The sequence below is a fragment of the Equus quagga genome, chromosome 20 (assembly GCF_021613505.1).
Source record: "Equus quagga isolate Etosha38 chromosome 20, UCLA_HA_Equagga_1.0, whole genome shotgun sequence".
In the NCBI taxonomy this organism is placed as follows: Eukaryota; Metazoa; Chordata; class Mammalia; order Perissodactyla; family Equidae; genus Equus; species Equus quagga.
Window position 1 is genome coordinate 42723566 of NC_060286.1, and position 13838 is coordinate 42737403.

The following is a 13838-nucleotide window of genomic DNA, read 5'->3' on the forward strand; positions in this document are numbered from 1 at the left end:
ACCCCAACAATTACAGGCTGGAAGGAAGGGGCGTGGCCTGTGAGGTAGGAGCAGAGCCAGAAGATGGCAAACCAACATCCAGAGAAGTGAGGGAGTTTCGGTGTAGTGGACTCCGATGCTGCCGAGAAGCTCAGTGAGACCACAAAGTGGCTGCTGGATTGGGTAGCAGGGAGGTTGTGGGTGACCTTAGCAAGAGTTGAGAGTGGGGACACAGCCCTGCTGGGGTAGGGTGAGGAGAGACTGGGAAGGGAGTGGAGAAGGCAGGTATAGATGTGTCTTTGTAGTTTTCGTTGGAGGAGTAGAAAAATGGGGATGAGGCTGAAGGGCGCTTAGGAGCGAGGGAGAGTTTTTCCGTTTTTTTGGAAAATGCTGAGCCAGGGGAAAGAGAGAGGCTGACGGCCCAGGAGAACAGTGAGGGGAGGGTAGCAGGAGGTGGATGCCTGAGATCAAGATCTTGGTGGGGGAACCCGGGGCCGGGGGATGAGGGTGTGGAGGGAGGCGGGTGCCAGGCAGGGAGATGTGTCCTCTCGAGGGACTGGAAGAGGAGAGAGATCCCATTTGGTGGTTTCAGCTTTTCTCATTGAAGGATGAGGTGAGGTCGTTGGCTGGGAGTGAGGGCAGAAGGGGCTGTGGGAGTTGTAGGGAGAAGAGAGAAGGTGTGAAATCTTAGTCTCAGAGAGTGGGAGAGTCATGGAAAGCCCCCAGCAGGGCCACTGACTGTACAGAGGGGCAGCTTGAAGTTGGAGACTGCAAATTCCCCATCAGAAGGGTTGGGTGTGGACCCCCCCCCCCCCCCCAAGCAACACGCAGGGGTTAGGAAGGGGGATTTCCTTCAGGTTGGAGGGCTCCCTATGGTGGAGGGAGACAGGGCGATGGACTCTGAAAATTCACGAGGCCAGTAGGTAGGCACCATAATCTGTGTTTTACCAATGAAGAAACAGAGAGGGCGAAGGCCAATATAGTATCCACATAGCTTTGGGGTCAGACAAACTAGAACAGAACCTGGCACATGTTGAGGTAACTTAGGTGTTAAAATTCGTTGAAAAAAGTGAATGGTTGGAGTCCAGTGATGGACCCACAGTCATAACCCAGCCAGGAAGTAGCCCCAACCTTGGTGTTCGGTGGGTAGGGCTGGTGACTCCATGTGCTGTGCCATCCCTGCTGCCCTAATAAATGACTCGGTATCACCTTTGTGCCCTTGTAGGCTAACTTTTCGAGTCTGGTGGTAAAACTTAAGAGACACCAAATGAGCAGGGCAGAGTGCTCAGCCTCTAGATGAGTCACAGCCCTCAGCCAGGTGGCCCAGCCCCAAGAATGCAACCTCTGGTTCTAAACCTTGGCTTTGCCGTCTGCACCCTACTCTGGCCAACCGTCTGGAGTTTCCCAGGGGCATATACCGGCACTGCCTAGGGCTCTCCAAGGAGAGGGGCATCCTTTCAAGAGGAGTCCAGGAACTGTGACCCTAAACTTGGTGGGGGCAGGGCTCCTCCACGGGGAGGGCCTCCAGCCCTGTTTCTTAAAGGCCATTTAGGCAGAAGTGAACGTGGTCACTTCACTGAAGTTAATAATGATGGTTCATGCTGCAGAAAATGTGAAAGAGAACACCCTGCTTATTTATTCAGGCTTTAAAACCATAAGACTCCAGATTTCTCCCTGTACCTATTTATATCCTGTATTAAACTCAGTTTTGAAACAACTTAAAAGAAAAATAGCCATCCGCTGCGTTAAAAAAAAATTTCATTTATAGACCTCCTCTGGCCTCCTAATTCTGTACGGACTGCGCGTCGCTTGGGGGCTGGGTGGGGGTGGGGCAGATATGAACCTCCCGGGGAGTCACACTCCCTTTACCCCCATCCAGCTATATAAGGCAGCTACTGGGCCGGCCGGTGGTCACTCTCCGGGGCAGCGATGTCTTGGGCTGGGTGGTGCTCTCCCTCGCCTGGTGCCCGGGGTGGAGTGGGGGAGGCAGGACAGGCAGCAGATCCGGAAAAGTGGCTCTTGCCTCGGAGGAAGTTGACCCTCCTCCCCTACCAAGGGTTTGGGATGAAAATAGCTTCTTCCTCTTTACCCTTCCCGGCCCCCAGCCCATTACTGTAAGTCTCCCTCCCTACTAGAGAAATGGGGAGTGCTCCCCTCCCCCCAGGACAGTTCGGACCCTTCACTGATCTCTAAACAGTCATCGAGGATGTCAGGGACCCCGCGCCCGGACTCTGCGTCCGGGCAGGGGCCGCTGGGAACCCTCCCCTCCGGCCTCCGCAAACGCGGCGCGCCCCGCAACTCGGGCCATTGGGGCGACTCCCCACCTCCCCCACCTCATTAGCAGAAAGCTCCACAAACCCCCGAGCTCCCATGCTGCTTCCTTCCCCTCCAGGGGAGACTGTCACCTGATAACCCTGTCCCCTGCATCAGGGGTCCCCCGGACCTGGTACACCCCAAACCCCATGGGAAAGGTGGGGGCGCAATTAGTTTCTTCCAATTAGTTTCTCCTCTTTGTATAGAACCCATTCAAACTGTGGAATGTAATCCTCCGCGCGAGGGGGAAAGTAGTCCCGACCTTGCATTCAATTTCTGTTCTGGCGTCGTGCATATTTTACTTTTTGAAGCTGATGGGACTCTCAGTGGGGCCCTTCGGGGAATGTCGGGGGAGAGGCGGCAGGGGGTGCGCGCAGGTGAGAAGGGCAGGGGCCGCGGCAGAGGGAGGGGGCGGGGAGGGCAGCTAACTCCCCGCTATTGCCTAGAGAGATGGATCATGGGGCGTAGAGAGATTGCAAACCTCAAACCACGTACAGCGGGCGATACGCGTCAACCGAACCTGACCAACGGAAGCCCCGAGCCTCCCCCTCCCGGCTCCCCTGCCCCGGTCCCTTGGACGGACGGGTGTGCCGAGCCAACCGGGCGGCCGCTCGCCGTCCAAATCCCACAAGAGCCAATGGGAGCGCGTGGGGGGCGGAGCCGTCCCCGCGTCGGGTTGGGCTGCGCGCGGCTTCCCCCCCTGCTCGTCCCAGGCCCCGCCCCCTCCCCTCCCGCTCGCTGCTCCCGGAGTAGTTAGTGCCAGTGAAGTGCGGGCGGCGATGAGAGCGAAAGTTGCGCTCGGCTTGGCGCTGGGGGCTTGAAGCAGCTCCGCTCTCCGCCTGCCAGGGCCGCCCCCAGCCCCAACTCGCGCCCGCGGGCTCCCGCCGCGCCCCCGGCCCCGCGCCCGCCCGCACCCCCTCCCCCGGCCCGGCGCCCCTCCTCAGGAGCCGCGGGTCCCCGCCACTTTAGCCCGGCCCCGGCCCCCGCCGATGCCGGCCATGGTGGAGAAGGGCCCCGAGGTCTCAGGGAAGCGGAGAGGCAGGAACAACGCGGCCAGCGCGGCCGCCTCGGCCGCCGCCGCCTCCGCCGCGGCCGCCTCCGCCTCCGCCTCGGCTGCTGCCGCCTCGGCCGCCGCCGCCGCCTCCGCCTCCGCCGCCGCCTCGGCCGCCGCCGCCCCCAATAATGGGCAGAATAAAAGTTTGGCGGCGGCGGCGCCCAATGGCAACAGCAGCAGCAACTCCTGGGAGGAAGGCAGCTCGGGCTCGTCCAGCGACGAGGAGCACGGTAGGTGGTGGGTGGCAGCCGCCGCGCGCCGCCCCCGCGCCCCCAGCCCGCGCCCGCTGACCGCCGTGCTCTGCTTCCCCGCAGGTGGCGGCGGCATGCGCGTCGGACCCCAGTACCAGGCGGTGGTGCCCGACTTCGACCCGGGTGAGTAGCGCCCCGGGCCGGCCGGCGGCGGGTGCGCCCCGGTCCCCCGCGCCCCGAGGGGGCGGGAGCCCTCGGACAACTTTCTTTTTGTGTGTTCGCCCTGCCGTCCGCGGGGAGAACAGCAGGGCGAGAACGAGGGAGACACACGAACGTGTGCTGCCAACGTGCCTCCGCGCACGGGGAAGGCCCGAGTCGGCCCAGTCGGGTGGGTGCCGCTGTCCCCCTGCGGCCCCGGGGGGAGGCGGCGGCGCCGGGGCGGCCACGCCTGGGCCGGGGCTCCGGCGGTCCCCGGGTCCGGACGAGCCGCGCCTCGGTCAGGGGTAGGGGTGGCAGTGCCGGAGAGTTAGCGCCGGCGAGCGCCCCCGACCTGGGACGCCCTCGGCTCGCTTCTCCCCTACCCAGGGTGCCCCCCATGCCTTGTCCTCCTCCCGCCGGTCCCCAGGCTCCCCTCCCATCCCGAGGGCGAGTAGAATAACGACCCCCCCAAATCAGTTAATAAAAGAAGTGTGCTTCCCAGAGGGCGCCTGCCTGGGGAGGAGAGGCTTGTGGCAGTTTGATTTTAGGACCTATTTGTAAATGTGCGTGTATTTCCTTTTTTCTTAAGGAAGGGGTTGTGAAAGAATAGAACCTTCAGAAGCTTTAGCCTAACAAATGGTTTCCACCTCCAAGAGATGCCTACACCCTAGAATGAACATTTACTTCCCTTGCTGCTAGTCTGTGTGGAAGGAAATTTAAAGTGGTACCAGAAAAAATCCAATCAGACAAAGGAATTCGTCGGATTTTAATACAGGAGATTCTAGGCTGTTTCTGTATGAGACTGTCTTTGAAGATTGTTGGCGTAGAAAATGTTTGGAAGGTCGCGGGTTTTATTTTAGAAATAAAATTCAAAAGAGAATCTTGTGGAACTGGAGTTAACAACAGTCCTCCTGGTTGGAGAGATTTAGAGCTGGAGGTTCTCTGTGTAGGTTATACCACTAGTTTATTTGAGAAAACAAATGCACGAATGCTTTTCCTTGGAAACAAGACTGCAGAAAATTGCAAGGATCTAGTCCTTGAAAAAAAACGATGGCTCTTAAGTTGTTATTAAGGTACTAAATTCTGAGTGTTCTTGTTCTTTGAAGTGAAAATACATGGGGATCCCTGAGTGAGCTCTTGGCATTCTGGAAGTAAAAGACCTTTCCCATATTTGCCTTCTACATTTTGGTCTGTTGGTTTAAATCTCTTAAATGTGTGTAGTGTAACACCCAGGTTTGTGTTCTTTTTAAACTCATCTTGGTTTCCCCTTCCCCCACATCTTCCTTTTTTGGTAGTCACTTCTCATAAGAGTGACAGGATAGGACTAGGAGACCAGGCTTTTTCTCTTCTGTAATGCCTTTTCCATTCCTTGGTTGGCCACCAGGGGAAGCATACTGTTTTTTGGTTACCGTTGACCCTATCTTCATTTTGTAGGTCAAGTCCATCTTTGTGTTAATACACAGAACATAAAGCAAAAGCTTGTCACCAAGTTTCCTCCACTTTTTTAAAATCAGCTTGTGTAGATCTTTTAGTTTTAGTTAGTTGCTCGGTTTTTGATACATTTTGGTTATATTAGTTTTGAAAGCTTTATTTAAATATGTTGTATATGCCTAAAGAAAAGGGTATATTTGATGGCAACAACAGGAATTAGATTTCTGACGTTCTTCTAAAGACTGATGTCTGTCTCTGCTTTGTTAGTCATGAACCGGACTTCTTTGGAGTTGTTCTCCATTGAAATGGCAAAGGTAATAGGATCATATTTTGAGCTGTCCTTGCATTTTTGATGGAATGAGTGCACGCATAAATTTGCTAGACACTTGCCATTCTAAAAAATGGAACATCTTAAATGTTCTGCTGCATAGTCTTACTGCCAATTGATTGGGTCTTAGTATTAACATTTCCAAATTTCTTATTTTGTGTTTGTCTTAATCTGGAAAGGAATCTAACTGGTATGAAATAATTTCAAACCCTGTTTTGCCAGTCTGAGCAGTGGGACACATTCCCAGATATGGCTGAAAGTGGTGGGACTTTACTGTTTCCTAGTGATTTTTTTTTTAGGTGTGTTCTCGTATAACTTAAAATCTAAGGGAAGAGAAGACTTCCATTTTGGACTAGAAATGGTATACCATATTTGTTTGATGGCAAAAAATTTTTTTTTAGATCTTTAAACTTAAGACAGGTTCTTTCCATGAGTACAAGTTAGAAATAATGTAGAATTGAGACTGTGATTTTTACTGCTTTTTCTTTCTCTCTGCCTGAGTTTTGAATTTATCGTTATTTTTTTTTAAACCAGAATTTGGACAGGTGAATGTGAAACTTGTCAGAAAGCCTTTTTTAAGAAAACTGTCTCTGGTAAAGATGTGTGAGTGGAAGAAGTTGATTTTAATTTTTTTTAAGTCAGATTTTATTTGTCCACACTATTCCAACTTGACCCCATTTAATTTTGAAAACAAATGATTGAAACTAGGACCACCTGATATTCCTTACATGGTCCAAGGAAGATTCATTTCAGTCATCCCTCGCAAACAGTGCATGAGGGGGATAGAGCACTGTAGTCCTAAAATGCTGATTCAGTTCTTATAATCTAATTGAGACCTAGGCTAGATCAGTGGACTCTGGCATTACTTGGTAATTAAAATACCGTCTATTTATAGTGATAGAAAAAGTTTCATCAATTAGATTTGAAAACAAAGACCAGAATGCAATTCTAAACGTTTAATTTAGGCTTTGTTCTCGTGTGGTGACCAGACTGTCTTTCTGTATTCAGTGCTGTAGCAAATCTGAGTTGTCACTGGTTTCTTTTAGAACTTAGTAATCATAGAATGCAGTAAGAGGAAGGAATGCTCATTCTAGCCTACCTCCGGTTAGTTATTTCCTACACTTGTGGAGCGTAATTTATTTTGAAATGAGTAGTGTTTTTCTCTACGAAAGTGTGAATGTTCCCATGATCTTAGCAGTAAGCCCGCAGAGGAGGAATCTGTAGCCTATGTATTTCTTTGATCATTTGTTTGGTCCTCTTCCTCTTTGTTGTCTTCTAGCTAGAGGAGCACAGTGACAGGATTTTAAGGTTGACTCGAGTTCTTTGTTTTCTGAAGTGTGTGTTATTATGTCAACTTCTTTCCCAAGTTGGTTTTCAGTATCACAGTTTGCTAATAGTAACAGTAAGACTCTTACAGAAGAGGATATGTTAATGGTAAAATTTTTGAGGTAAAAGTCCTTTAAACGTGCAACCTGTATTTGGAACATTGAATCCAATATATTTAATCAGATTTGTGGTTGTCAGTGGCTCAACTGTCACTTCAGGGGTAACTTGTATTAGTTAATAAAATGTGTTATGCTTTAACGTGGAATAGTTTTACTGAACAAAGTGTTTTGACATGCTTTTCATTTCTTTTTACTTTGTTCCTCTTAGAACACATTATTTTCTGTGCTTTAGTTCCATTGTAAAAATCAGCTTTATAAATATCCTAAGATTCCTAAGTTTTGGTCAGTACTTTGTGATTTAAACATACTTTGAGGCATTGTTCACCCCATGAGAGGTCAGGGTGATGGTGAATCCTCTGAGTGATCGCCTTCGTCAGGTAGTGTAGCAGGGAGACCTAAAGCTGGTTGTCAGGAGATTCAGAGCCCTGTCTCTCTGACTAAGGTCATAGAAGGTAGAGCTGGTCATTTTATCTCTAGAAGCCTCAGTTTCCTCAATCATGAATCAGGGGGTTCTTTTCATCACTACTAGTCTATGATTATGTCAATTATAGTCATCTTTTTAATTTCATGTTTCTTTCAGAGGCAATATAGAGTAGACTGTGAGAGCTTGGGCTGTGAGAATCGTCAAACCTGAGTTCCTATCCTGGCACTGCGTCTTGCCAGCCATCTCTTGGTCCTGAGCAAGTTACTTCATTTTTGCCTTCATCTGTAAAAGAGAGACAATGGAACTTCTTCCTTGAGAGAAGGAGTTAACTGTGCTAATACATGTAAAATGCCCAGCATAGTGCCTGGCACACAGTATTTCCTGGTATCCTTATTCTAATTATCGTTCATGTAACTTAAGTTGCCAAGTAGTGGTCCCTGCATTGCCTGCTTTACTGCATCGGTAAGACTGGATTATAACGAAGCCATTGATTTGATTACACGTTGTGCAGTGAGATATTTGAAGATGATTGCTTTTAAGTTACATATACCTGCTGCAATTTAGGTAAATATCCTTTCCTGGAAGAGAGAGAACTGGTCCAAAACGTTAATATGGCCGAAAAGAACACTGAGGTCCAGAGAGAGTAGGTAGACCTGTTCAGATCAAGTTTCTAGATAGTACAAAAGAAAGCTTGAATCCATTCCTGGGCCAGGGGAAGGCATATTGACTGGGTTCTGAGTTAGGGAGCTTTTGCTCTAAACTTTCCAGTTCTTGACTGAGAGTTAATGCTCTCCAGAAGGGATTCTTCCACCACAGTGCTCCTTTCCAGGCTTGAGGACTGTGATTTACGGGTTAGCTAGTTGAAACTAACCAGAGCAGAGTAGTTTTAAAAGCAATGTTAAAGGTCATTTGTATTCAAGAAATTTAGGCTTACTCTGAGAGAGCCATTTTCCTTGGGGTTATAAAGTTCTTTGGGCAATGTAGTTGAAAAAAATCTTAGTCTTGGGAGATGAAACATCAAAGCTCTATGCAAGTTACTATATTCTCCCTCAGTTTATGGTACTTTTTGTATTTTCCTCTCTGCTACGTAGATTGTTGTAATTAATTTATGGTTTAACCATCACTTTCTTCTGACCCTTTCTTCAGAGGTTCCAGGCGTAATGTAAAAGAAATAGGGCCTCTGTGTGTCCCCTTACTCTAATGGAACACAGTGATCTTTGCTAAGGAGTATGTGTTAAGTTAGAATTTACATTCAAAACTGAGAGCTTGAAATCACTTTCTGGGAGAGAGAATCTCTGTAGCAACACAGTAAAAGTCTGAATAAGGTGGGAATTGGGATTGAGTGCTGATTGGATGACTTGGACTGAGTTAATTCCTACAGGTTTAAATAGCAATTGTGGAAAATATTTGTGACCTTAGAAACTATATGGGTAGAGTTGCAATATAATTTCTTCTACTTTGTGTTCTGGAAGTCTTATTAATACATGTATTTAACTTTTGGTTGAGTTTTATGGTTTCTGTTGTTGTTTTTTTTAAATGGACTATTTTAAAGTAAGTTTAAGGTATCAAAAAGTATTTTGCTAAAATGTTTGAGAGAAATAAATATTTTAAAATAACGTTAAGCGTTATTTAGATGAAATATTAGCAGCTCTAAAACTCCTGTTTTTTTCAAATTAGTCAGATTCTTTAGAGATGTGGATTTTAGTAAAAATGGCACACTAGACATAATTCTTTGAAACCTTTGAATTTTCCCTCCTTCAAAGTAATGAGAGAGAAAATTGTAATGTCTGTCTCATCCAACCTTCCTGTGTTCTAGATGAAGAAAATAAAGCCTGGAGAGAGAAAGTGACTTGTATTTGTCTGTCTTTCAATACCTGATCATTAAAAGTATCTCAGGGTAGGCTTGAGGCCAGGTAAGGCCACACTTCAAATTTTCAATGTTTCAGAGCTTTGTTACTGGGTAAAATAATTGAGAACAATAATATGTGTTCGTATTTTAGAACCAGAAGTAAGATTTAAACTTTTAAAAATTGAAGTGACTAGTTACTGTGCATAATTTGAATGTCTCTGTAAATTACTATAAGGTAGGATAGAATTGTAGAGATAGAGTTACTGAAAAAATAAACATTCGAATAGAACAGAAAATAACACGTACAGTTATGTACCCACCATTGTGATTAAGCGCTGTTAATATTAGGCCGTAATTGTTTCAGGTGCAGCTGAAGGCTAATTCCTCCACTCCCAGCTTCACTAATTTGAAGTTGATTTATGTTATTCCTGTGATAGTTTGTTTGTATCCTCTGAGAAGCAGATGCCAGGATAGAATTAGGTGTGCAAGAGATTCATAGGGGTAGCAGAAGCTTTCAGAATGGATGTGGGTGTGACATTTATGAAGGAAAACAGAGAAGGAAGGATGACAGTGGTTGGAGCAAGGAGCCTAAAGTTGCATTACACTTGGAGAAAATCTGAGCCAGAGCAAAGATTGTTAGAGGTGTCGTTTGGGCAGGAAGGGCCCTGCTCTGGAATGCCTGTGGCGTGAATGCTGCAGTGCATCCTGAAGGTGGTGGGCCGCTGGGACTGGGAGCCCATCACACTCCTCTCAGCACTTTCTCTCCTGGAGGGAGATCTGAGTGGCACACTCTCAAGGCCATCAGAAGTCCCATGCATGTTTCTGTAGTTTAGTACATACTTAGGTATGGTAAAGAATGTTTTGTTATTGTCAGTGTCTTTTTGCAAATGGAATTATTTGTGCATATCCATTTGCTTTGATGCTTTCCAAACAAGTACATTGCCAGTAACAAGGCACATAAGTTTCGATCTTCACTGTGATGTCAGATTTATTGACTTTTTGCAGTGCTATCCTTTTGTGATTTATGTTTGCATTTTTCTAATTACTGGTAAGATTAAGTGTATTTTTATGTGTTTTTTGGCTACTCAGGTTCCTCTTGTGAATATATCTTTTGTTATTTTTCTATAGGGTGTTGGTCTTTTTCTTAGTGATTTGTGTGAGTTCTTTATATGTTTGAATACCGATCCTTTGTTAGGATTGCATATATATAGTTTTTGTTTTTTCTTTAGTATGGGGTGTTGATTGATGTTCTTTGCTTAGAAGGAATATCCAACCAAGGATGTATTTCTGCTCGAAGACTGGCCTTGGTACAGAGCCCCTGTAATATTTGTCACTGGGACTCCTGATTTCTAAGATGAATGTCACTGAGAATTGACACATCTTTTTTGTTTTGTTTCAGTGTTTTCAGTTGATTTGGTGTACTATTAACCGATTGACCCAAATTACAGTGCCTGATAACTTGAAAAGGTCTGATTTGATTTCTATCTAGCATGTAGTTATAGCAGCATGCTAATTAGAGGTTAAAGTTATGGCTTTAGTTCCCATAGTGGTCACTTAGCCTACAAAAGGTGAAGGTGCTATGGACTAAAACTAAATTCAACTGTCTTATGGATTTGCCACTGATTATAAGGAAATAGGTGAGTGTGTGGATGGGAGCGTGCAACTTGTCACCAACAGAAAACCCTCAAAGGAATGATCTATCAGTGCCAGGTCAGCGTGTGCTGACTGTGTGCCAGGCTCTTTTGAACACTTTATATCTATTAAAAATTTTAACACAACAATCACAACAGTCATTTGAGGTAAAGTTATCTCTGTTTTCCAGGTGAGGAAACAGAGGCACCAAGAGGCTTATTGTCATGGTTCAACCTAATAACTTGCCCAAGGAAACCCATTCTAAGATGCCATCAGTTGTAAGATACACCGTTGTTTTATTATCACTAAGAAAGGAAAACACAAGATACCAGTTTCATTCAAATTTCAGTCTCGAGTTTTTCAGGGCGAGTCAGCCAGAAATCCTCTTTAAGGAAACGCACATAGGAGCAGTGCTTTATGGCATCAGTTGCTTAGTTGTTTCCACACGGCCCCAGGTGTTGTGGAGTTTTATGGTTAGGGTTGCCAGCACCTGCTTCATGTCCAGTTCCTGGCAGTGAAAACATAGGTGAAATGGGAGGTACCTGGCTTGGTTGGGGCAAATTGGAGTGAGTTGCTTTCCTCCTGCATGTACGTTGAAATAGTCATCTGCAGAGCTTAAAACACAATTTCAGTTTCTTTGAGGGGAGCATGATTGTGTGAATTAAGGTTACAAAGGACAGTGTTATGTTGGCTACGTTTTAGTTTATGGGTATAACGTGGAAATATTTTCTATCTCTCCCCTCCCCCTCCTTGTGTTTTTCTGTGGGTTTATATTGAACTTGAGCTGTGGAATGAATTTAAGAACCATGTCTTGAATAAGGTGTGAAATGATGCACAAATTAAAATATCTAAGTGTGTTTTTAAAAACTCTTGATTTCACCTGTACAGCATTCTGGTTGGTATTGTTCAGCAACTAATTTCTGTCCCTTGCATATTTTTCCCATCCTCCCTCTCTCGTCAAAAAAACAAAAAACAAACTAACCCTGGTCCCCCCCCAATCCAAAGTATATATTTCTTTGTGTTATTAGTGAATTTTGGTGCATTTTTCAAAGACCATAGTATATTTAAAGAAAATTGCAAGCCTCATTCTGATTGACTCACATGTGAGGTTTGCCGTGTGTCATTTGATCATGGTGTAATTTAACTAAGGACTGACTTAACTAAGGACTGGTTTTTGTCTGGCCAGAGCCTCAAGACTTGCTTTCTACTTAAACTGAAGACTTTTAGGTGTCTCTGCTCTTCTGGGAGCTAGTGGTGCCCTGTACTTCTGCTTTCTTGGAGGTGGGAGCATAGTTTTGAGCCACCACTTCAGGTTGAGATATCTTAAGGTTTATCTTCTGCTAACTTGTCATAGTTGAATGTGGTTCTGAGTATAAGAAGAATGTGTGCTTGGTTTAACTGACACTCCTTTATTAGGCATTTTGTAATGGACATCAGATAATTACATGCCAAATTCAGTTATTTAAGAAATGGAAACTCAGGAAAAGTGAGCTTTTAAATTGCAGTTAAAAGCTGATTTTCCCTGTTTTCTATGCCTTTCTCGTAATGAATTCATATGAATTAGAGAGGCACATCTTGCTTAAATACATTCTTCAAAAATTTTATCAAGTTGAAATTCATATAACGTAAAATTAATCATTTTGAAGTGAGCAGTTCAGTGGTATTTAGTACGTTCACAGTGTTGTGCAACTCCTACTTTGTCCAGTTTCAAAACATTTTCTTCACCCCAAAAGAAAATCTCGTACTTATTAAGCAGTTACTTCCTATTCCCCACTCTCCCCAACCCCTCATACATTGCTGATGGCAGTATACAGAGGGAACCAGGAGACATGGGGTAGTGCTGGAGGGTAGGGAATTGAAGAAACCAGGAATGGTTATCCTTCTTTAGCAGTTTTATGTAGTGACCAAAAGACTACTTGATGGCCTTATGTATGAAAAGGTTAATTAAAATTTTGGAGTTGAGGGACCGGCCCTGTGATCCACTGGTTAAGTTGGCATGCTCTGCTTCGGCAGCCCAGGGTTCGCTGGTAGAATGATCCTGGGCGCAGATCTACACACAGCTCATCAAGCCATGCTGTGGTGGCATCCCACGTAGAAGAACCAGAATGTTTTTACAGCTAGGATATACAGCTATGTACTGGGGCTTTGAGGAGAAAAAAATTGGGAGATTGGCTGACCATTGTATTCACTTGAACTTAAGATATTTCTGTGCTGTTCTACATACATACACACACACTCTCTCTCTCTGGATGAAGGTTACAATTCCTGCTTTACCTTTACTGGCATAGAAGCTTCTGGGCTTGGAGCTTGTTCTGCTTTGAAACTTAACATGGATATAGTGAGATCAGGATAGTAGGAACAAGAGAGGTTTTACTGAATACCAGGAAGAAGTTTTAGATGAAATGGCCCTTTGATCCAAGCCTTGAAAACTGGGAGTTTTTCAGTGTTTATCATTTTTATGGTGTTTATTAATTACAGAATTAATATTATATAAAATATAAGCTACAAGTGTTAAAAATTTTTGAAAATTCTAATCTTTCTTAAAAATTTCAGTCAATTTTCTCTCTTGAGCTGTATTGTCCATTAGTGTAGCCACTTGCTATATGTAACTATTTACATTTAAATTTATTAAAATTAAATAAAATTAAAACTTGACTTCTGTCACACCACCCGCATTTCAAGTGCTCAGTAGCCCTATGTAGTTACTGGCTACTGTATTGGACAGCGCAGAACAGAACATTTACATTATCCCAGAAAATTCTGTTGGATAACACTGATCTAGAAGCTCTGATGACTTGAAAGCTTCACTGTTTTAAATTTTTATAGTTCAGAAGTTATGCCTCTTTAATCAAAGTGCATGGTGAAATGTGATATTTGTACAGCTGGTAAATATGATGATTGTGTACTGAATTCTTCTAGTATACTATTTGTTAAAATATTGCAATTAACGTATTCAAAATAAGGCTTCTTGAGAAAGTGGAAATGGAAAACTTA

General features: G+C 45.1%; 1 protein-coding gene across 1 annotated transcript in view; it reads left to right on the forward strand.

The window, feature by feature from the left end:
* The first annotated feature begins 3041 nt into the window (after positions 1-3041).
* Positions 3042-13838, forward strand: part of RCOR1 (REST corepressor 1) — a 123135-nt gene continuing 112338 nt past the window's right edge. Inside the window, exons 1-2 of the mRNA XM_046647436.1 lie at positions 3042-3576; positions 3661-3720. Of these exons, the coding sequence (XP_046503392.1) occupies positions 3282-3576; positions 3661-3720 (355 nt within the window). The 5' untranslated portion in view covers positions 3042-3281. The remainder of the gene's footprint in view (positions 3577-3660; positions 3721-13838) is intronic.